Source organism: Haliotis cracherodii, unplaced genomic scaffold (genome assembly GCF_022045235.1).
Source record: "Haliotis cracherodii isolate W230 unplaced genomic scaffold, xgHalCrac1.p SCAF_3, whole genome shotgun sequence".
In the NCBI taxonomy this organism is placed as follows: domain Eukaryota; kingdom Metazoa; phylum Mollusca; class Gastropoda; order Lepetellida; family Haliotidae; genus Haliotis; species Haliotis cracherodii.
The window spans coordinates 48,713,783-48,738,584 of NW_027266286.1; the positions used below are offsets into that span (position 1 = coordinate 48,713,783).

Genomic DNA, 24,802 nt, shown 5'->3' on the forward strand with positions numbered 1-24,802 from the left:
AATTAGGCCATTTACAAAAAGGCCCAGTGAACATAGTTCACAGGAGCTAACGCATTGCACACAACCGGACATGTCATATTGGCGGGGGATATGAGTATTTCATGCTTGTTTCACTTGTATATCGTGTGTATGTGAGTGTGTTTGGCAGCTTATATTAAACCCCGTACGTTATATATGTTGCTTTTAACACGCTCCACACAGAAATGACGTTATTCGTATAATAAAATATTAAAGTCATAAACTAGATCGTCTTTTTAGTTCGAACCGCAGATTTTCATCCTGGTACACAAACATTCGAAATAAGTGTAAAATGGGGGTTGCATCTTGTTCGTGACATGCGAGACCTGCATATGTCGTGACAAAATACTGCATGACTCTTTCGCGTACATTGGCTCAGAAGATGCTCGAATACATTGACATCACTGACCACCAGTAATGTCAGTTTTACTGCGATCACTTTATTACAGTTCCATAACGGCATTATGGAAACGCAGCCGTTTCCTGCCTTTGAAATAGACAAGCACTTGTAATGAAATGCCATCTAATAGAGGACAGTCGGCAATATCATTTCCTCAAGAACCAGACAACATACCTACAAGTACACGTAACAGGCTTGGCCTTATGTTGATAATTCTCTAAATTTGCCAAGAGCGCGATGTAGAAACATTTCAATTAATTATAGTCTCAAAATATATACGTCTAACGGTTTTATTGTATAGAGAAGGTTAAAAGTAAAATCACCAATTTAAGTCATAATATAACGTTTTGAGTTAAAAATTATTTTATGTGATTTTAAAGCAATACTCATCCAGAAACACTGCTACAACGTAAATATATAGATATTGATCTGACAATAGTTTCCATGTTGATACGAATATAAATATTAGACATATATGATACAATTGGTTGCAATGCAACGTTGTCGCAATGTCATGCATTATGGTACAACGTTACAATTGCACAACTTATCCACAACGTTGTGATACCCTTGAGATACCGTTGTGTGTTTGCTAGGCAGATTTTACATTCCACACAAAACACATCATATAAATATCAATATTGAAAAAGGGATTTCAACAACACCACCTCGGAGATTGGTTGAAGACAGGCGATAAGCATAATTATGTGCTATTGTTGTGTCAAATCAATATTGTGTATCACTTTTACTGAAACATGAAATTATATCATCAAAATTGGTGGCGGTTGTTTGTCGCAGACGTTTGGAATTTGAACCAAAACAACTCAAATTCGATTTCCGCTATCGGCAAAAGATTTTCACTCCGTTATGTTGGGGATTATTTATTCGTATCAAAATCTGCTAAGGGTCACCACTTTGAAAGGTTAACGTCACATTGTGTGCATCTGTTGAAATAGCAAAAGATAATATTGTGTGTAGACATGTTTAATTACCAAAAGTCCGTTGTCATGTGCCACAGAATTCCGACAAGCATCATGTGACCAATAATCAGTCAGATCATCCGTCACTCTTCTGTAAGAGTATAGCCGATGTCCTGTGGAGTTACTGGGAGGACGTCGTAATTAAGAGGGCGATCTGTAGCTCGTTCCACGCGTGTTCGATTGGGTTCTGGTGACCAGGCTGGCCACTGCATGCGGACAATGGTCTCCTTCTCTCAGTAGGCATCTACGACTGTGCCACGATGAGGTCGTGCGTTATCGCCCATGAGGATGAAGTCAGGTACGATTGCACGAACACACGGTCTCACGTACAAATCCAGATTGTCATCCTTGAAGCGCACACCTGTCATAGGGCCCGCTGCAGGACATTGAGATCGCTTCTTCAAGCTCTACTGATCCCACCCCAAATAATAATTGAGCCCCATCCATATGTTCGGCAACCTTGGTAATCTAAATCTCTCTCCTTGACAACGTTACACTCGGGTCCCACGATCTGTGGTTTGGACAGTATCTTGATTCATCCTTGTAAAAACCTTAAGCCTAGTCCTGATCTGTCCAATTGACGTGTTCTTCATCAGCCCAATCCAAACGTGAAGTGTACCGGGTTAGTGGGATACGAATGCGTGCCCTCCGTGCCGGAGGCAAGCCTAACGGAGACGATTACGCACTGTCTCAGTAGAAACGTTAACGCCACTGGCGTTCCGCAGGTCATTTTTGAGTATGGTGGCAGACGATGACGTCTTGCTGCAATCTGAACAAAGCCACAATAATAGCTGAGACAATTCCTGGGTTGAGACCAATTGGTGTAGAACCGTACGCAACCGACTGAGGGACATCACGTCCAGCGAAACGCACAATATTGTGCGTCCATGTCACCTCCAGGCACAACTAGCTTGATGTAGACAGCATTTGAGATTCAGAAGAACGTACTGGGACGGTACACTGTTCACACATGAGTCCAGGCTTCGTCAGGACAGCTCTGGTGGTCGTACACGGGTCTAGTGGCGTCCAGGAGAACGTTTTAGCGACCCTTATTTTACTCTTCCTCGTCGGTTTCGGCGTGGAAGTATAATGCGTGCTATTTTAGAGGGTGATATAATGATACATATTTAGTTGCCTGTTCAAGTGACTAATATTAACTATTTTGTACAGAAAGAAAATACTATTTATATACTATTTTACAGCATACGTCTTGTTCAAATGTGTGGTCCGGTCAATATATCAATCAAACTCCAACTAATACAGACGCATCAAACATTTACTTCGTATTGGTAACACCAGATGTTGTTATCAATCAATACTCATGTCGAAAACAACCACTGTTGTAAAAGTAGAGTTGCCTCAGATGACAATGCGAAGTTTTGCTGTGAGAATTCTTGTCTGCAAGCTGTGACTTTGTCAATGGAGTGACCTCATTCTGCAGGTATCTTTTGTCAAAGATCACTCGTGCAGTGAAGCCTGGTGGGGGCATATAACTGCATGATGATAACCAATCATGTCTATCGCTAAATGGTGTTCTTACATATATGTTTTCAGTCGATATAGTGGTTTAAAACAAGGCTGCGACTTATCGCGGACATTATGTTCAGGATTTACATTGGTTCAGGAAGTTCATGTCTACAATGTGAAAATGGTATTGACGCCACTATGCATAGTTCACTGTTATATGTACATGATGTCGCCTTTATCTCAGCGGGCGAAAACTCACTTTAATTGATGTTAAATCGTGTATATATTAGACAAAATAATTTAAACTTTAGAACCCCTTCTTGATTCAATTTCTATTGGGCTGTGGCGTTGAGAATATTGCAGTTGTACACGCGTATACATTTCCCAGAATCTGACTTCAAGATCATTTAGGTTTAACTTTTACAGCCAAGGAAATAGCTAAATATGCAATAATATAAAATTTACATATGTTGATACAATGTTATATGGTGTTTTATTACTCAATGGCACCAGCAGTTTTATCTGATGGATCAGCGAGTTTGGGAAATGGAGAATTTAGTTAAAAAAATTCTTAATCTAGCCGTCCGCAATGTGATGGGTTGGTTCTACTGTACAACAAAACAGTTTGGACAAGTTTGGTAGAAAACTGAATAAGGCAGACCCACCATGAATTGCAAATGTAGTAAAAAGTTCGGAAATCTTAGGAGAATAAAGTTTTGAATTTAATTCAATCATTGAATTTGCCGTTGATTGATGTGTTTCATATTTTACTTTAATTATTTAGTGTTCTGTAACACCAGATGTTGTTATTAGTCAATACTAATTTGGAACAACCATTGTAAAAGTTAAGTTGCCTCAGATATGCCCTTACAAATCTTGCAATGGGGAGACCCCACTATGCATTCGCCGTTGATGGATGTATTTCATAATTCACTTGCAGAATTTATTGATTTTAAATTGATCATGATACTTGGTCACGTGGTCTTTAGAATGATACTGGTAAAATAAATGGAAATATGCTTTGAACGTTTAGATTATTTAAAACCAAGTTGGAAATTTTAACTTATGTTTGACAAATTGAGATAGGTTACACTGTTTCTTTAAACTCGGTCACATTTCTCGCTGGACAACTTCGTAATCGTAGTTGTGAATACTGCAGCCACTTAAATGTGGAGGATGAAGTTAACTTCCTCAACTTCATGCGTCTGTTCCGACTCTCAACTTGATCTGTTATTTTCGAACACGTCTACAATTGATCAGGCTATCTTTATCATGTAGAATGATCTGCTTATGTTTTCCCTCGCCACGGATGTTACTTTAATGTATAAACGAAGCAAATTGCACTCAAAAATAGAATCCCCCACCACTAACTAACAAATGATTTAAAATTATGGATTGTTAGCACTTACGTGCTTTTATAATGCCACATGTTCGTACTTTAGTGCCTCATTGAACATGGTGGACGTACAATGTACATCAAAAGATATGATATGTATCTTTTTTGTACGTTCATCGGGTAACAAGACAATAAAATACTCTTCTTCATCTACTATAAACATATATGAAATAAAGTAGCTGATACTGATATACATGCATATGTCATATTACTTCATTTGCAATGACACACCCACCCAGTCACACTCAGAGATACATATTTCTTATGTGAAACTTCTGATAACATGCACATATCAATATCTTAGCATAGGATACAATCATAAATACATTCACAGTCAAACTAATGCGGCATGGCATCTGCGCATTCAATGTCTGCTCACGTGTGCGCTCATATTGACATCGGGATCGATTTCAGCACACGAAGTAGGCCTTCATAATTTCCAATATGCACACGAAGTAGATTCATTTTACAAAATGTGTCTGTTTTAAGGGAATGTGCATTTTTAACTCATATTGTGAAGCCAACATATACACACACTTACGGAAGGGTACCATGCATCACAAAATAATTTCATTGTTGAAATAACATATTTGTAAAGAATATAAAAGAATGAAACTAGTCGCGATAATAATAATAGGTATAAATGTTCAAAATAAACATGCACGTTCATTTGACAGTCACCTTTCTCCGTTTATTGTTTCATTTCTGACACTCTTTGATAATAAGAAAATAATTGGGTTAATTAGAAGCTGGTAAGCAGCGAAACAAAAGCAATAAAAATGTGAAATAAGATGTTAACTAAATGAATAAAAATATAGGTGAAATGAGCATTTGCAAAGAAAAAAGCAACTGTATATACGTAGTAGCCCGCGACTAAATAGACTGTAATTGTGGATAAATAGAAGCAGTATAAGTATGGTTACTCTCAGGAATGAGATGTTTTAATCCGACTTCTAAACCGTCTAAATCAAAGAAATACCAGAAACAAAAAGAAGACATGGGAACACTTTAATAGTGAATCAATACAGTACATTGAACATTGAACATCTATTCTTCACCTGTCTCGCTGGCTCAATGGGAAAATAGTGAGTAAGAAAGCTAAACACGATACGTGAGGTGGCAGGCTGGATCCACGTCATGGAACAGGTGAACAATTGACTTGCCTTTGTGTGGGGCAGGATACGCTCAATATGTTTCATAAATTTGTTTTTGACATAACATTGTATTTATGACTAAATTGTGTGAAAATCAACTTGTTCTTGTCGCTATATAGCTCATCAAAAGCGGATGGGACGTTACATTTTAACTTACTCGCTCACTCAACAGATCAGTGCATATGCCTTGATGATTCCCAATATACCTTACTATTTTCGCATAGCATATGACGCTTCACCACGACAGCCGAGTTTTATTGTAGACATTTATTGGAGAACATGACCTAATTTGACGTATCTGTGTAAACATTTATGTCCGATGCAATTCGCAATTTTGATTTGGACCATATGTTCCCGTGGGTTTTGTTTTAGGTGTACAATTGACTTGCCTTTGTGAGGGGCAGGATGCGCTCAGAGGGTGGGGGGGGGTGCACCCCTATGGTTGTATTTATTGTGGTTCAGCAAACCTATCCTCTGCCCACCAAAGAGCACTAATTATAACAAGGGCGATATCACCATAGTGTTACAGTAGCGTTATACTCCAGCATAGCAATGGAATCCACCAGATTGGCCTATGAGCTACCGCCTTATACATTAGAAATTGAAACTATACATTTGGGTTTAAAACGTCATTTGTCCAAGACTAAACGAAATTATTTTAACATTTTGACAAAATGTTGACGCACAGGGCTCGTCATGACCAGCCGATTGATAAGACCGGGTCCATTTTACCACCCGACGTGGCAAAGTAAGGGTCAAAGTGGTGGGTTGGACTACGGAACATTTTTTTAAACTATTGCCGGTGTCGGAGGATCAAATGACTCCCCAGGCTCGGACGACTCTAGAGTTATTCGAGCCTACAGTCGGCTCAGATGACTCTAGAATCTTTTGGGCATAGGCGTTTTACGATCAGCAATGGACTGCTGGGGACACGTTCTACCCCGGTTGGTCCCCAAGGGCATGTATTTGTGAAACGTGGTCCAGGGTTTTTAATGCATAATTTATTTTCTACGTTTTCATCCACTAATCGAAAATATGTCATTCTCTTACTCTAACTACGGTAAACGAAATCGCGTGTAACAGATGATAAGCTCATTCTACAATAAGAAACAACATCAAACCAGTCCCTGATGACGTTTGCACAGTGTTTTTCTTTTGGTCTTCACAGTTCTCACATCTTATGGAGAAGATGCTTCGTTGGATGGTTAGAAGATTTAGAGCAAAACGCATTTTGAGTGAGTATCTAAAGCACTAAATCATGTTTTTCCCTGCTTGGATATAAATAATGCACACCTACAAAGGTTTTCTGTTACTGTTAAGTATCAAGGCGTTGTGGGTTATTTCTTCATACATGTGCCAATATTGTGTATCGTGACAGTGTCATCGAATGTACCAAAGACGGACGAGTTTTCTCCGAAAAACAATGCTCCTAAATAGACTAGACCTAAATATATTCCCGCTGCAGTGACTGTCATGGAGGAATGAATATGATATGATATTGATATTTATTCTTTTTTTAAAATATATTTCTAAACGTATTGTATTAAATGTTGTATATAAGTCTCTTATACCAAAAGACAAAATACATTTATCTGACGATAAAATAAGACGGAATAAGTGAAATTTACAAGTATATTTGAACTTACAAGTGATGGAAATAATATATTATAATCTCAAAATTATGTCTCATAATTGTGAAGGATCATACAATGCAAGTACACGATGTTCACAGTCAATTTATTGCTCAGTGGAAAAACGCTGCCCCCTAGTTTAATGCAATTCGGGGACAACAAGATATAGCATGTTGTGGCAGATGATATTCTGGATGGGAACGAACGTATATGTACGTGGATACAATATTTACAACAAATGGATGATGCATCACACAACTATTTATTAACCCACTGCCTTGTCGAGTTCTGTATTCCATGAGTACCAAAATTATGATATATATAGGACAACAATGTTGAATGGGATAATGACGCAGGCAATAAAAAATAAATACAGATTTATACCTCCACGCGAGAGAGAAAAATATTTGGAAGACTTTTGTGATACACTTGAAAGTGCTCCTGTTCCTGTAAAACAAACAAAACAAAACCTATCTGAAACTATGCGAATTGAAAAGCCTTACTAATCTTAGAAATAATACAGACATCGTTATTAAAGAAGTCCATAAAGGAGGTGCTATTGTTATTATTAATAAATCATTTTCATCAAAGAAAGATTTAAAAGATCCATTTTAAATGATGAACAATATTATGGCAATTCTAGTAAACGAGAAGACAAATCTGTCCAGAATATGGTAAGAAATTGTTATATAAGTATGATGACGAAATTCTAGAGAAAGAAAAGGACTATCTTACCCATTTTGAACATAAGACCGCTAATTGTTTTAGCCTACCCAAAGTACATAATAGTAAATGCATTCAAAAGGAAATTAATGATCAAACTTGTGAAGTTATTTCTATTGAAAATCCCGAGGTAATGGGGACCTGAGCAATTTCATAGATGTTATTCTTAAGCCCTTATGTAAACACGTAAAAGGTTTTCTCAGATATGACATTGATTTTTTTATGTAAATTACCTACTGAGGTCCCGGAAGGATCTCTGTTAGTTAGTTTTGATGTTGTTAGTTTGTACAGTAATACCGAAACTGAGCTCGGACTGGAAGCTATCAGATACTGGCTGAAAGAATACCGCCATGAAATACCAGATAGATTTTCGGATGAGTTTATCATTGATGCATTGAAGTTGGTTATTACCAATAACAACTGATTTATCATATTAAAAACCAGTGAAAGTCAACTTTGATATCTGGGAGATTTGTACTGATATATTTTATAAAGATACTGATAGGCACCAATATTTGGATTTTGGATCATGACATCCGTATCATGCAAAACATAACATCTCACAAGACGTAATTGTAGAATAATATGCTCATGAAAATGTTTAATGACAAGGTTAAAAACAAAACAACAACTGCATGGCAATGCATCTTATTCCCAGAACTACGGTGTAATGACAACTGATGTATGAACAAGAATTGCTTTGGAAAATAATGGTCCATATGATCAATCAGTATTACGTGCCAGCTTGGGCGATGGATTGATTCATATACAGCTATCATTATTTATCGTTTCCAGGCGATCACCTGACAGCTGTTGAAATCTGGTCACAGGCCGCACGACGGTGATCAAACATACCTGGAACTTCTTTCTGGTTGATATTTTGGAGAAGCTCAAATGTATTTCTTGTGATAATGCACATACGTACGAGCACAAATCCGACCCCATTTTGTAGGAGCTGTTGTTGCTCAAGGCAAACCTTTATCGGCATACCACCTTGGATTCGTGTTCTCAGTACATGTACTTTTCGATCTGCCGGTCATGATACGACAATAATGTGTAATATTCTATTTGACATTTAGAGGTGTGTGTAATAAAACTAGAAATTAATTAAAATTGTCAAGTATATGAATAACCAAGGATATGGAATCAAAAATAATGTTTTCCTGCACAAATACGACGAGTCACGACGACTAGTCGATATATGGGAACCCTCAGCCATTTGGGGATTGAACTTCAATAATAAACTTTAATGAGTAAGGAGGTGGGTGTCGAGCAGTACTTCATTAATACTACCCATCCCGATTATGTATCTAGGTTTGACAGCACCATACCCGTGCTCGTGGGTTTCACCGAAGTGGTAAACGTCTGAGACCTGCATCACTTCGGGCTTTCCTCCCACATTAAGCTGACACGCCGTGATATAACTGGAATAATGTTAAAAGAGAAGTTAAACCCAACTCACTCACTCACTCACTAATTAATATTACCGCTTATCAGCTTATCTTGAGATAAACGTCATGCAGGTCTTTGGCGTTTAGTACTGGGTTTTATCTGCGAATTCAGACATTCATGGACAGCGTGTCCTGATCGTCATTCTGAGTGATGTACACATTATACCTGCACTTTCCTGATGGAATTCACATTTGAAATTTTGAAAAAACGTTGTAGACTCAATCCGCGGGCGGAACATTTGCATAATTACATGTTCATATAAACAATACAGTTACAGAAGGACCTTTTGTGTAATGCACTCAGTTAAAGTTAAACTATCAGTTAAAGGGAACACGTGCTATCGAATATATGTGACAACTTGTGAAATAACTTCACGTAGTAGTATTGATAAAATACTTTCAAATGTTAGCTTTCTGCATTAGTCAACTGAAAAGATTATAAAGAGTGCGTTACACTGGGAATTATCATCAGACTGTATCATATATTATATCTACATGGTCACGTACATTTCTGCTGTCGCTTAGGCAATGGTCCATCAATTACAATTGTGCAGGAAAATGTCTGTCAGCCAGTGCCTACCCAATCCATTTTGCATCAATTTCAAACATAAATCTGACATTTTATACAGTTATCTGCGTCATTTGCACGGTTGTCATCAAAATCAACCTTCGAAATATGTCTACATATTCGTGAAATTAACGCCACAATGGCTAAGGTTCTGCTGATAATTTTATCTTTCCTCAAAATTGAAGCTTTGTTTTTATACACTCCACAAAAGTAGGGGAGCGTGAACCATAAATGATAATACCAAGTATTTGAAAAAAGGTAATTGTAGGCGTTAAACATCCTATTCAAGAACGCTTATGTCTGTGAAACATAACACCAAAACACATTTTGCAGTTTGCACGTGCTTCATGCAGTAGCGCCACATACGTGCGTAGGATGTCATTTGACACCTCCAAGGAAGGTCGATTAATCTCTATGGACCGTTATTTCTGTCAATCTTATTGATTCTCCAAATAATGCAGTTGTGACTTACTTGATTTCATTCATTGTTTTTGTATGAACGAGCTATGCGGCATCTACAACGCGCGAAGCAGCTGTTCGCGTGCTGGAATCTGACAGGTCAACGTGCAAGTGCCAATACGTTCAATGTTTCAAAATCTGTGATTAGTAGACAATGGAACAGGTACCAACAAACCTGAAATGTTGACGATCGACCCCGTTCACAACGTCCCAGGTCAACAAGAGTACAGGATCGATTGATCCGAAAGCAGGGTCTTCGAATCGAGCTCGAACGGTGAATCAAATTGCTGCAAACTTTCATCAGGTTACTGGAGTACGAGTTTTAGGCCAGACGATTAGAAATCGTCTACATGCAGCTCATCTCCAAGCTCGGTGGCCACGTGTTGATCTGACAATTACAAATCGACGTCAATGGTATACACAACGTCGAATCTGTGGTAATCGTCCCTGGTCACGTGTCACGTTTTCAGATGAGGCCCGATTCACTTCGCACTTCCTTGATAGGCATGGTCGTTTCTGGCGACGTCGAAATGAACGTCAAGCCAAAGCAAACCACAAACCTCATGACCGATTTGTTCGTGAATCTCATATAGGATGAGTGAGTGAGTTTGGTTTAACGCCGCTTTTAGCAGTATTCCAGTTATATTGCGGCGTGTCAGCTTAATGTGGGAGGAAAGCCCGAAGTGATGCAGGTTTCAGAGGATTACCACTTCGGTGAAACCCACGAGCATGGGTAAGGTGCTTACAAACCTAGAAACATAATGGGGGGGATTCGAACCCACAATCATAGGCTTCTTGCGTGTCCAAGGGCGTGAAGGGCGAATCGCGGCGCCTTAAACGACTGCGCCATCCGTGCCCCCGCATATGGGGTGAAGTGACCTGGGGTTTAACTTGATGTCCAAGATTATTGTACTTATATAACGACGTGTATGCTCTAGCCCACAAAGATACCTTTCCGCACTTTAACATGATTACCCCATTCAAATACAGTATTCTGATTCCGAGCCGACCAGTACCATCTTTTAACGTCTTCTACACAACACTATCGGTTATAATGTGTCATTCTACACTACCGGTTGTAATGTGTTTTTAATTTGGTCATTAGTATGTCACAACTAATTCGAGGACTGGTCAAAAAGTTCTAAGTGTGGCTAACTTTCAACTTTGGGCCACAACATTGTGAACTGGTCTTGTTGTACATTGTTTGAGTAGTTCACTGCACGTGTATTTCGTATGTTGAGTACATTAGTTTTCGCCGTTTTATATTAGTGACAGCCAGTTGAACGTGGCATGGGTCCAAATGGACACACAAATGGAGAGGAACGAGTACAGAGCAGTCATCGTCTGTTTTACTTTACAGAAAAGTACTCCCGAATATATTTATGACCGCATGTCACAACTGTATGGGAATTAGTACCCCAGCTATTCCACTGTTAAACGTTAGACAGCTATGTTTAAGGCTGGGAGAACAAGCCTTGATGATGACCGAAGGCCTTGGCGTCCCTCAGCTTCCATCAATGAAGGATCTAGGAGATAGAAAATGTAGAAGGACGTATTACCATTGCTAAGCCATGGATCCATTGAAACTACTATACATGACCATTTACGATGAATAAGATATCTACTCGTTGGGTGACAAAATTTCTAAATTCTGATTTTAAGGAAAAACGAACTGACATTACCAGAGACAAGGCTAATTGGGGAGGATTTCGCCACTATGATCCCGAGTCAAAACGTCAATCAGTGGAATGGTACCATTCCACTTCTCCGGCACCAATGAAATTCAAGTCTTCAAGATCAGCACGTTTTCAAGATCAGCAAGTGATTTCCATATGTTTCCTAAGCTAAGAACACCTTCGCGGACAGCGCTATGACGACAACGATGACCTCAAAGCTGTTGTGAATGGGTTTTTCAGGGTTGCTTCAGAAAACCTCTTCCTGACTGGAATTGAAAAGCTTCGATATCGATATGAGAAGTGTGATATCTACTCGTTGGGTGCCAAGGTTCTAAATTCTGATATTAAGGAAAAACGAACCAAGATTACAAAGGACAAGGCTAGTTTAGAAGGATTTCGCCATTATGATCCCGAGTCAAAACGTCAATCAGTGGAATGGTACCATTCCACTTCTCCGGTACCAATGAAATTCAAGTCTTCAAGATCAGCAAGTGATTTCCATATGTTTCCTAAACTGAAAGAAGACCTTCGCGGACATCGCTATGACGACAACGATGACCTCAAAGCTGTTGTGAATGGGTTTTTCAGGGTTGCTTCAGAAAACCTCTACCTGACTGGAATTGAAAAGCTTCAGTATCGATATGAGAAGTGTGATGAAAATCAGGGAGATTATGTTGAAAAATACAATATAAACACTCTTTCACATCTGTTGGTTTTGATTGGTAGAACTTTTGGACCAGCCCTCGTACTAGAAACTAATATCTCTTACAATCTTGTAATTTTGTAGTTATTTAATCTATTTCCGAGTATAACCTTGAGTATATAAGTATCACAAGAAACGTTCCTATTATGATGCCAGTAGCTATTTATGCACAGGGTTGTGATAGTTCAAGGTGGTCAAGGTTGATATGGTAAAGCGACTTTTAAGAATGTAATCATACGTAACGCTCGTAAATACCCCCAGCTTGCAGTATGTGGCACAAATCCAATATGGTATATACAAGCTGTATGAGAGCATCTGAAACTAACCATTTTAAGGCGCTTTATGCACTTGTGTCATGACATTTCAATTTAGAAAAACACTACGGTTTCTGTTTGGTAATTTAGGTTTTTGCCTTGAGAATCTGTAAGTGTACCACACATATGCAACCAGACCACGTGCACATGTTTGAACGTACTTAACTGCAAGCCATGGCCAACAGGGACATTTGGGGAAATGATTTATGATAAAAAATACAATTTATTGATTTTCGTTCTCAACAAAAACGTCAAAACTATGTCCACACTCTCAAGAAATCAATTAATTCGATAGAGTAATTATTCAATTCATGATCCTTATTTCTGTGCTAACGTCTGTATGCTTTTCGAAATATATCACACACATTTAGGAATAATCAGAATTATATTATGGTGGGTTAGTGAATTGGGTTTAACGCCGCTTTGACAAGTATATCAGTTATAATACGGCGTGTCAGCTTAATGTGGAAGGAAAGCCCGACGTGATGCAGGTCTCAGACGTTTAAAACTTGGTGAAACCCGGCCCTCGAGCAGGGGTATGGTGCTAACAAACTCTACGGAACATAGAGGCTATGGTTTCGTTGCGAAAACTTGTTTAAACGTAAACTACAGCTGATTCAGAAGCATTCTATAACAAATATCATTTCAATATATTTTTTTGTAAAATGTGTTATAATGTTATCTCTAACCTAAATTACAACGTAGGTTGCACAGGAGACACATCTCTAATATCACCCCGAAAATAATATGTGGCTTGCTATGATGTTTGGAGAAGTTCAGAGAGAAATAAGACAGTAATTTAAATGACTCATAAGTAAAAATTCAAAGATTTGAAAGAGTAATAACGAAAAACGATAGTAAACGATGTTGGAAATAATGTTTAATAGGATCACAACTGAATTAGTTTACACAAAATGAATAATTGGCAGTTTACATACATGTAGATTGTTAAAGATCACAATATGAACAGCTTGGTGTAAAAATGCAATTTTACTTCAAGCAACAATTATGAAAAACGCCAATTGTCGCTATTTACCACCAAGAATATGAACACTTTGTTGTTACCTTGATAATTGTATTTAAGTGAAAGTAAATCACGTTTAAAGAACGCATGCCTATTAATAAAATAATTTAGGGACACAAATGTATTGCGCCATATCGCGCATATGATGAACGTTGTATGCATATGTCAGAAAATTTATATCTTTCTTCTGTGGGCTAATACTTTGGATTTAGGCTCTTTCGGGTTTATCCTAAATAATGTTGATAAAATATTTTGAAACCTCCCCAGCAAAGTATTTGTTTTCATACTGACTGCATAATGTATATTTAAAGTTTTCCAGGTCTTCTGATATTGATGGCTGCTGTCATTTTCCTCAGGAATAAAATCAAAGCTTATGGCCCATATGCATGTAAGTATCGTTTAGCATTGATCTTATAACGTTTATACACATTGTCTTTTAAGCACTAATAATGTCATAAAAAGATTGATTCAGTACATGTAAATAATTCTAATTCACATGTCTATTCATACTAATTGTTTTAATTAAACGTTTCCAGCATTTCAATAAAAAAAAAATTAAAATTAGGGCACTAATTAATAATGAATTTGTTTACTGTGATCTTATGCTACCTTTTGAAACACTCATTTGTAAAGCGACAGTTGTTTTGTTTTCAGATGAAGATACACTTGCGAAAAGAGCACATCTTGCAGATGAACAATGGAAAACTGAATCAGGTGGCAAATACATCTAACTGAACAGTGTTCTGTTAAGAATGAGAAAAAGCAATGTAGGACACTCGTGCACACGCACACACACACATACATGTACATGTATTGTATATATTACCGATAAGATATTTTCTAATTTAGTTAGTTTGTACTGGATGGTTGAATATTATCCTTTTAACATAAGATTTGGGTATGATTCCGACAATCCAGGCATGGCACACTTATATGACAGGGAGTGTTGTGAATTACATCATGAGCTTCGGTTTGATGAGAAACACTCGACTATCTCTCTCATACTGTATCACAAACTAACTCCACTAATAACTTTACGAACAGCTTGATCAATCAATAACTCAGCATCACAGAATCAATTTATATTTGTTTGGTATGAGAATGAAGTGTTACCTGTGCAGAAATAGAATACATCTAGATGCATAATAGAAGATAGCAGATAGGACTGGAAATGAGCTAACACGTAACCATTGTTTCTTTTTAGTTCTATTAAAAGAAGTCAACTTTAATGTCATGTTGAGAGACTACGAAAAGAAAATAAAGGGTACGGTAACATGTACATAATTTATGATTTAATAGCCGCTAAGATAGAACACTGGACAAAGAACAATAGTCATATTAATATCACTAAATTGCTACTATCAGGACTATAAAGATAACGTACAAATACATACAAATATACTATTTGTAAATTCGTATATGACATGTTACATGTGATTTGAATACATTGCAGCAAAATGACAAGTTTCATGTTCCTTCGCTCTTACAAACTTATTGTGTATCTAACCTTTACCACAGATTTACAAACCTCAGGACTATGGAAGATGAATGATGTTAAACCATGTGCAAAGGAAAAACGAGGAGGTAATGTTGAAACATCTACGAAAGAGTGTACGTACTTTGCCTTGAATATCTGCCGAATGTTATTCCACAGAGCGTAGCGGGCAAAATAATTATCACAATTACATGAATGGATCAACAAAATTCACTGATGACTCAAGGTGTCTCAATATGGATAATCATGCCTTGCTCTACCGGTAGCACCCGTCTTTCACAAAATTGTCGAAAAGAAGTAAGTGCCATTGAGTATCGAGATGTGAAAACTCCTAAGAACATGTAAGTTCATAACATGGGGTCCGCATTACGCCTCATGTTTACTATTCAGTTAATTACTCTGAATGTACCATTTCTGCAATGACTTTACCAGATGGCAAAACATTGCTTGAAAATATCCATGCCCTGGAGCTGATAGTATATTCATATTTTAATCTCTTTCAAGCTTTCCGTGCCAGAAGTTATTGCAATTTTGCGTTATGTCTCCTAACCTACAGGTAGAGCTTGTATTGAACCCAGTTGCCCAGAACCCAAGCCTGCACAACCTGAAGAAAACCTGAAAAGTGTTTTGTCTACCATGTCAGGACTCAACCACGAGGATCTCAGAGTCTTAATGAGGCTGTTCCCAGAGCCCCCTACCGACAGGAGAGCAATGTTCGTCACTGCCTCTTCAAGCAACCACTACAATGAGTCTCAGGGTCTGATCAGGAACCTCCAACAGAATGTCTTCCCACTGATTAATAACTACACATTTGTGATCTATGATCTTGGTTTGTTGCCATGGCAACGACAACAGGTTATTTCATTAACTGTTGTTTACTATGAAACTAACTCCAATCAAACGATCTAAATTCGATTTTACTAATGTTAAGTGAGTAGCAGGCTAAAGGCTGCATATTTAATAGAAGGTAATGTATCACTTGTTCCACCTTACCATGTAACGGCACAACAAAAAGTATATAACTTCCTAAGAAAAATGTAAACGTGGTGAATATATTCACTTTGTAATTGCAATATTTAAGGTAACACTGCACATGTGTATTCATAACAAGCAAACAATACCCTCACCACGAGACAAATCAAGTAAATACTACGTATCTACAAATTGGAACATATACCGATAAAGTAGTGTTCACTTTGTGTTCAGGCAGTAATAGTGAATAGGTTTACTTTGGAAGACTGAATGTTCGGGAAATGTTCTTTATGATATATACACCACCATGCTAAATATATCAAATTACAAATATTATGGAGAATGAATAGCTTTGTAATAGATATACTGACGACAGAAAATAAGGGGGAACTGATAAAATGATAGTGGAGGTGCAATGCCAATACATTTTAGTAATATTAATTTCGGGAGTATAGATCAATATCTAGTGTGTCCACCATGTTGAGTGATACATGTACACCATGTTGGGTGATACATGTACACCTTAATTGCATACTGCTAACTTGCTTATGGTTGCCCTTGGTATTCCCCGTCATTCAGCCTGAACAGTTATCCCTAGCTGCATACGCCCGAGAACATCCCACGGATGAGTTAATGGGGATATGTCAGGGGACTTGGCGTTATCATCTTGCACTTCCTGTCGATAATTCTAGCGAATACAGGACGGAAAATTTAGTCCACACATCGCTTGCCACTTAAATGTCCATTCACAACAACCAATCAGTTTCTTTGTCATGTGTGATACCGCCCAATACCATGACACTACCGACGCCACACCAAACAGGGTCAAGAATTGTTGCCTTGGCATACGGTTCTCCGAAAGGTCGCCAACAACATTTTCTTCCAACACGGTGTAACGCCATTGGTGCACAGCACGTCGCTGGTGTTGCCCCAGCTCAAACCAATCTTTGCCGCCTGTGGTAAACCGCTTCACCGGACGCCTTGCTTTTAGGCCGGCTGCTTAGAGCCGGTTCTTAATGGTAGATTTTGAAATTCGCCTTCCTGTTACTGTACGGGATTCTCTATTGAGCAGATTTGAATCTATTGCGTAGTGCAATTAATGTAATAAGACGACCTTGTCTCGGTGTCGTTTTCGTAGGCCTGCCGCGCCCCGGTCTCATTGTAACCCCACCCGTTTGACGACAGTCGTAAAATTACACTTTTCAATTTGCCAAACATTCGGGCAATCTGACATATTGACTCTGTCACTATCCCCGATACCCCCACCCTTCTATCGTACACACATTTTACCATTTTCTGTGTTCATCGAAGTAAGAAAATGAATGGAGATATTGTTGAGATATCATACAAACAAATGTTTTTCCTCCTGGCAGGTACTGGAAATAATAACGAACAATCTCTCATCAAATATTTTGATTTGGGTCATATGCCAAATGGATGCCAACTATGTAAAGAAACATATTACTGTCACCTAAAAATCTAAAATCGATGTCTTGAGACAGATATATTAAGTGCATACATGTACAAAAGGCAACGAAATCTAATCGCTGTCCTCAAGAAAATGTAAGCAGTCACCCTATCTCAAATACTAATGTGAAAACGTATACAAATAATATCCAATAAATATGTCTTTAGAGCTACAAAAGTATGTGAGTGGGTGAATCTGGCAAAGTCGCAACAAACTGCAAATGACCAAGCTTTGGCAGGCAAACCAGTTGACAACATAAGCAAAGAATAATGTCGTTGGCACAGGTGTACAGACCGACCCACTCACTAGAATGTGTAGACAAGCATGAGGTGCGGTCGGCCTACTGTTTCTCCTAATCGACCTCCAACCTAAAAATATTCCACAATCCCACCCATCCAAATGTTTGCACTAAAGTAACAAATTACAGTTTATTAATATGTATATTCATTACAAAAAATACCTTGCAACATTTCGATTATTATTCCTTCAGCTCCAGAAACATTGCCATTGTGAGCTGAGGAACTTTCCGTTGAAGTTTCTGCCGTCCAGGTTGCAGAATCTCAAGTGCTACACGTGGAAACCAATGATTGTGCAAGTATGTTCCTCTGTTAGTAGGATTGCAAGCTACAATTGCAGCTGATATCAAATGAGCTGATGATCTCTGAAGGGAATTTATTTTTAAAGCACTCATTTTCTTTCTCACTTTATTTGCAATATGTAACTACTTATGTTATTAAACATTTCAGTTACTCGTTGATACATTAAATACAAATACGTGACATGATTAGATCAAGAGAGGACAAAATGAAATTAAACAGACAATATTATTATGTTGGACCTATATTTATCTGAATCTCCATTCTTTTTTTTCAACCACGATGTTGATTAACAAGCCGCAGCCAAGAAAACATTGTATACTGTGTTACTAAAAGCGACAATAAACATTTCTTTGATTATAAGAAAAGTCAGAGCTAAAAGCAAAGTCCATATGTACGATTCCGACTACATGCGTTTATGAATAACTTTTAAATGAAACTTGGTGTTCACGAACTGTGAACGTATCCAGCCCCACCGATAGCACCTGACACAAACACATGCAAAGCCATGTTAATGTTCCACCTAAACAAGTGAAACATAGATTTATATCGGACATAATTTTGTCACTGATGATATGTCCTCCACATATAAATCATAACACTTTCTGAAAGCTTGACTGAGGCTTTTAATGTGGTTATCCTTATCACATAGTTTTGAAGCTCTTTGAAATCTTCGTATCAGGAGTGGCAACCAAACCAAATCAGCCAAAATATACCATTCCTAAAGATTTGAGACCTGCCACACTTTTGGAATCTTAACCAACTAAAATACCATATCCTACTAAACGAATACCAAATGCTGGAAATTGTGATATAGGTCTCTCTGTTCCTCTGAAATCTTGATCTTTTTTTGCAATATTAGCGCCAATTATCTGTTGGCTTCCCTTGTTATGTGTCCACCCTTTGTTATGTTATTGCTTTTGTTGTTCTCACATGCACATATATATGCTCACTGACTCATAGCATTCTTTCACCTGAAGAAGAAGTAGTAAGCATATACTCCGAAACGCTGTGTTCCTCATAATAAAGAAGTTGACATCCATAAATTCTCTTCCTAATGTGTATCACTTTAAAAAAGAAATGCCTTTAAAAGACTTGATTTGTAATACATTGTGAAATTTGCATGTCTTAGAAAAGGTTATTCTCAGACATCTTTGTTCTCAGGCGAACCTACCTAAGGCAGACATTCTGGTATGGATGGACGCCTCGGTTAGATTCTCAAACAATATCATCAAACCCCTGCTAGATGACGTGGAAAGACGTGGCATTGTCATATACCCAGGTGATTACTCGGTGGCACAGCAAACTCTACAGGAGACAATTAAGTACATGAAAGAGGACATATGTAGCCTCGCTCCAGTCAATGAACATCAGGCCGCATTCGTGGCGTTTCGGAACGAATTGTTGATAAGAGAGGCTGTTGTCAAACCCTGGATGGCTTGTGCCATGAGTCCCAAGTGTATGTGTCCCCGAGACCCATATCTTGACTTGTTCTGTAATGTTTACGTTCGCATTTATAATAAGTGTCATCGATTTGATCAGTCAGCAATCTCTATAATTCTTTCCAAACTATTTCGCGGTCACACATCTACATTTTCATCGACATATGCTATGTTGCCCAAACTAAGTTTAGCACGGGGTGAACGTGATAATTACTTTCACGAACTGGAACGAAATGCCAGAACATGAAAATCAATGTTATCATCATTCACAGACAAGTGATCGTTTCGTCTCATTCATCAGCGTAGGTGCAATTCTTATATGGATGGCGTGTTTATGCAAATTAAATGTTTCTGTGGTGGTCACGTGGATAGAGCTGTGGATCGACCCCCAGTCCACGAAATACCAAAAGACGTTAAAATACTTGTTTCACTGACAGGTGCTCGGCATGAAGGGGATAAAGAAGTACTGGTCAGCTTAGAGTCTGCATACTGTGGCTAAATGGGGTATCCATGTTAAAACTACAGCATGGTATCTTATTGGGCTAGAGGTATATAGCCATGTACCAAGATATTTTCGGTGGTATGCAAAAAACATGTTATGTTTATAGAAGTATCTCCCTAAGTAACAAAAAAACAACGTTTTGCACATGGGGGAGAAGGGGGGGATGAGAAGTATCGATGGAAATGAGAACGAACCATGGTGTTCACATAGTCTACGATGTGAGTAGCTATAGATGTTGTATGATGTCAGATAGCTTCTGTATTTGACATGCATCAGAATAAAACCTCGAACTTTGAATGTTCTGTTTCCTGTTAGTTGCACGTGTGAATGCGTCCCCAGCGGAACACCGCTACAGTGAACATCAGTCCAACTCGTATACAAATGGAACTACTGACATTTGTGAGTGCATTAATTGTAAGATGATCGTCAAACGGAATTTAATGGATAAATATTTTGTGATTAGTGATTTGTCTAGCAGTTCTCGCATGTCTGTAACGTCATGTGACTCGAGGAAGGACACCCAGGCAAAACCAACGGAGTATCGTAATTTGATAATATTGAAAAAGAGAGAAAAAGTAATGGACTTTTGAACATTGAATTATAGAAGTATGACAAGGAACAAGCAAAGGCACAGATATTTGATTCATATATTCTAGCTGAGTGACATTGCTTTTTGGTGCTAGTCCTGATAAAGTTCCCCCTGATTTTAATTATCAAAGTGTAATGAAATCAGTGAACATTGGGGATGAAAACAAGAAAGATCTTGTGAAAGAAAACTATGTTCAGTAACTGCCAAATGCTGATAAGCAACCCGCTAAACATGACAATGTACCTGATTATTGGGGCCAGATCCAACATTCAAGATCTGATTCACAACCTGTTCCCACAAAAGAAACACAAGACATATGAACAGTGCTTGTCATTGTCAACCATTTGCTTCTACCAAACTGAACATTGCTGCAGAGGAATGTATGCCTAAGCTACCACCCGATTATATACCCTGGGGTTGGAGGACTGATAATGAGAATGTGGATAATTTATAAGGTAATGGCAGTGGCAAATTAAGTTGCAAATATCACAAGAGCCTTTGCAGAGCAGTTCGGTTTGGGTCGATTACCTGTCTGGTATGCTTTATGGCAAGGGCCTTTGGAACCTAGATCGAAATTCATGAAATTCAGGCTCCACAGAAACTTTATTACCTTAAGCAACATTTGCGTTTGAGAACACACGAAGCCTATGATGAAGCAAAGTAGTTAGTTGAGGACATACATAACTAGATCCACGACGGAAACAGAAGGGGTAAATTTGACTGCATTGTTAAGTATGCTGAATTTTTTTAAAAAAGCGGTTTTATAACGTCAAGAATTATTCAAAGTCTGAAGGCCCAGAGAAGGGCCTTTTGAGAAGGGGTATAGCAAGTTAGTCTATAAATTGCCAGAAGCCTTGATCCACCGATGGAGAAGTGTAGTTGTAAAATGGAGGTCTAGCAATGAAAATCAATCATTTGCTGAGTTTGTGAAATTTGTTTCCACTGAAGCATTTGAACCACTGTCTTTATTCTGAAGGACACAAACTGAAAGTGAGTGAAACTAAGGTTCAGTTGATGTAATCCACAATGCATGCTGAATATTGACTCTTGAATGTCATAGGATAAAACAATCTGACAATTAGAGGATGCAACAGTTCTCTGAAAATACTCTTTGGCAACATCTTATACCTGGGATAAAACTCATGCAAGCCGTAATCAAATACCTACACCTGAGAATGTAACTCAGTTTTTACCTTTAACTGGCATTTCGACCGATAGAGTTTCAAGATTGTAAGTAGGTACCCAAGAACTCACACCCAGAGATGTAATTCCCAACTATGGAGGTATGGACAAATCGTGGATGGAACATGGACGGTGCAATGGATCCAGAGGCTACATATGGAGATCTTATCGGAACAAGTCATTGAATCCTCAAATATGATATTCAACGGGAGTTATCTCTAAGTGATGACGCCAAAGAGTCATTTGATAATCAGAACAGAGTGGTGATATCCTTGTAGACTTTGGTGAAAGGAACTGTACTTACCTTTCAAGCTGCCCGGTTGCTCGAGCGAGATTTTGTTGAGCATGAGAGGTATTGCCCGATGACTATAGGACATTTCTGAAGATTATGAAAGATGAATTATGAATTCACACGACTGATTGTTTGCAATAGTTGTCATCATGATGAGAAGGGATGTCAAATTCCACAATGACTGTGGCATTCATGGATAAGATAATCCAAAATAGACATGCCAAAAGTGCTGCTGGGATAGGACAGTTTGGTTTATTCCACACCATGATATGTACCGCCATAGAAAACCCAATAAGCTAATATTTTGTTTTTAAATGTAGTGCTCGATTACGTGGCAAATCCCTAAACGATCACCTACTTCAGGAACCTGACATCAAAAATACCCTAAACGGAGTCCTCAGCGGATTTCACTTAGAATAAATTGTACTAACATGTGACATAAAACAGATGTTCTTCCAGTTTAGAGTTCATGATCGACAGAGAGATTATCTGCGATTCCTCTAATTCCGTTCTTGTTGAGTACCACATGAAAGTACGCTTGTTTTGAGCTACATCCTCCATAGGCTTGCTATGGCTTTCTACGACATTGGACAATGTGAATATGACCATGAATCGGAGATTTGACATGATGCAGCTGTAAGTGCAAACAAAGAGCTTTGTGTGAAGGGTGACATTTGATTACAGATATTTGTGTCAAAATCCGAAGAGGTACTTGACACAATCCAACCAGAAGAGAGTGCCAACTCTAAGGACTTGCAGCTGCATAAGACCAGAGACACTGTAGAAATGTCTAGTGTCACAGATATGAGAGAGAACTGAACAGGCTCAGTGGAAGTACACACAGAAGCCAAACTGTGTCCGCATATACGGGAACTCACAATCGCGAATGCAGTTGAGCTAAGTACACACTTCCTCTGAGACAGTATTTCAATGAACACTCAAAATGGCGCATTGTTCCCTAGTTGTCCGCATGTTTGGTCATTTCTCGACAAATACAAGTGGGACAAATACAGTGAAATCGGTGGGGTTTCACTGAGACCTAGTGCGTGTGGTAGGCCAAGCAAACGACACCGAGACAAGATAATCTCATTACACTAAGTGGACTATGCAATAGATTTAAATCTGCACCTGGTATCAATAGAAAATTCCACACAATAAAAGGAGGGCGAATTTCAACATTACCATTAAGAGCCAACTCTTTGCAGTCCACCTTAAAGTAACGTGTCCTGCTAACAGCTCACCATAGGCGGCAAAAATTGGGGTGGGCTTGGCAACACCAGGAATTGGCTTTGCGCCAATGATTACACCATGTTTACAAACGAATCTACGTTTTCCCTCGATTCACAGATAGCAGAAAATGGCGAAGCCGCTAGCGGTATTTCAGGACAATAATTTGACCATCATCGGTATGGGGGCGGTAGTGTCATGGTATTGGGCAGTATCACACATCACAAGTGGTTATTGTGAATGGATATTTGAGTGGCAAAGGATGTTTTGACGAAATATGCGTCATGTCTTTGTTCCATTCTTCAGAATTTTCACCAGAAACTTTGAACTGCAAGGTGACAATGCCAGACCATATCATGCTCATATCGTCACCCATTATCTCCGATGAGTAGGCACATGGACATTGGACTGGTTCACTATGTCCCCAATAGGTTATCTGTAGGATGTTCTCAGGCGGTGAGTGCACATCAGAGACACAGTGGCCGTCAATGTGGCCCACTTGGGGTAGCTCTTCAGGCGAACACCATATACAAGTTAATAAACAGTATGTCATCAAGTGTCATGCATGCATAGCAAAACATAATAGACACACCAGATATTGATCTACACGCCCGAAATTAAAGTTACAGACATTTATCGTTCTTACTCCTTCACTATCATGTCATCAGTTCCCATATTTCTGTCGGTAGTATATTTTACTGACAACAGATGATTCAGAAGTTAAGTGTGTAAAGAACTTTGGGATTTCGACGATGACAACTGGATCTTTGAGATTAGATGTTGAACAATTTGAGCATTACTTAGATTAGTTCAGATTGTTGCGGTGTGCTTGAAACTAAAGAGAAAGATGAGAAACAAGGAGGTGAAATCTGTGACACTGGAGAAAGTGTCGGACCATGAATTGATGTTACTGTGATGTACATGAAGGAAGCAAGGTGTGAGATTGTGAAAAGTGTTAAACATAGTACATATGAAAATGACATAAGACTGTTGTGGTCTTTGAGGAAACATGCAAGTTCATCCAAACAATTGAAGTTAACAACTACCCTGTATCCTTTCTTGGATGATGCTGG

General features: G+C 38.5%; 1 protein-coding gene across 1 annotated transcript; it reads left to right on the forward strand.

Moving 5' to 3' along the window:
* The first annotated feature begins 6,544 nt into the window (after positions 1-6,544).
* LOC139474560 (uncharacterized) lies at positions 6,545-20,626 on the forward strand. The gene is made up of 9 exons (XM_071257622.1): positions 6,545-6,650; positions 14,284-14,352; positions 14,619-14,678; positions 15,169-15,228; positions 15,483-15,548; positions 16,016-16,314; positions 18,390-18,494; positions 19,660-19,777; positions 20,375-20,626. The coding sequence occupies exons 1-9, from the start codon at positions 6,596-6,598 to the stop codon at positions 20,434-20,436; spliced, it is 894 nt and encodes a 297-aa protein (XP_071113723.1). The 5' UTR covers positions 6,545-6,595; the 3' UTR covers positions 20,437-20,626.
* The last annotated feature ends 4,176 nt before the right edge of the window (positions 20,627-24,802 follow it).

Bases quoted from the DNA above. Each gene is read 5' to 3' on its own strand.
- LOC139474560 (XM_071257622.1), top strand. From the start codon at position 6,596: ATGGAGAAGATGCTTCGTTGGATGGTTAGAAGATTTAGAGCAAAACGC. The intron at 14,353-14,618 runs GTAAGTATCGTT...TTTTGTTTTCAG, and splicing joins AGCTTATGGCCCATATGCAT to ATGAAGATACACTTGCGAAA. The intron at 16,315-18,389 runs GTTATTTCATTA...TTATTCCTTCAG, and splicing joins TGCCATGGCAACGACAACAG to CTCCAGAAACATTGCCATTG.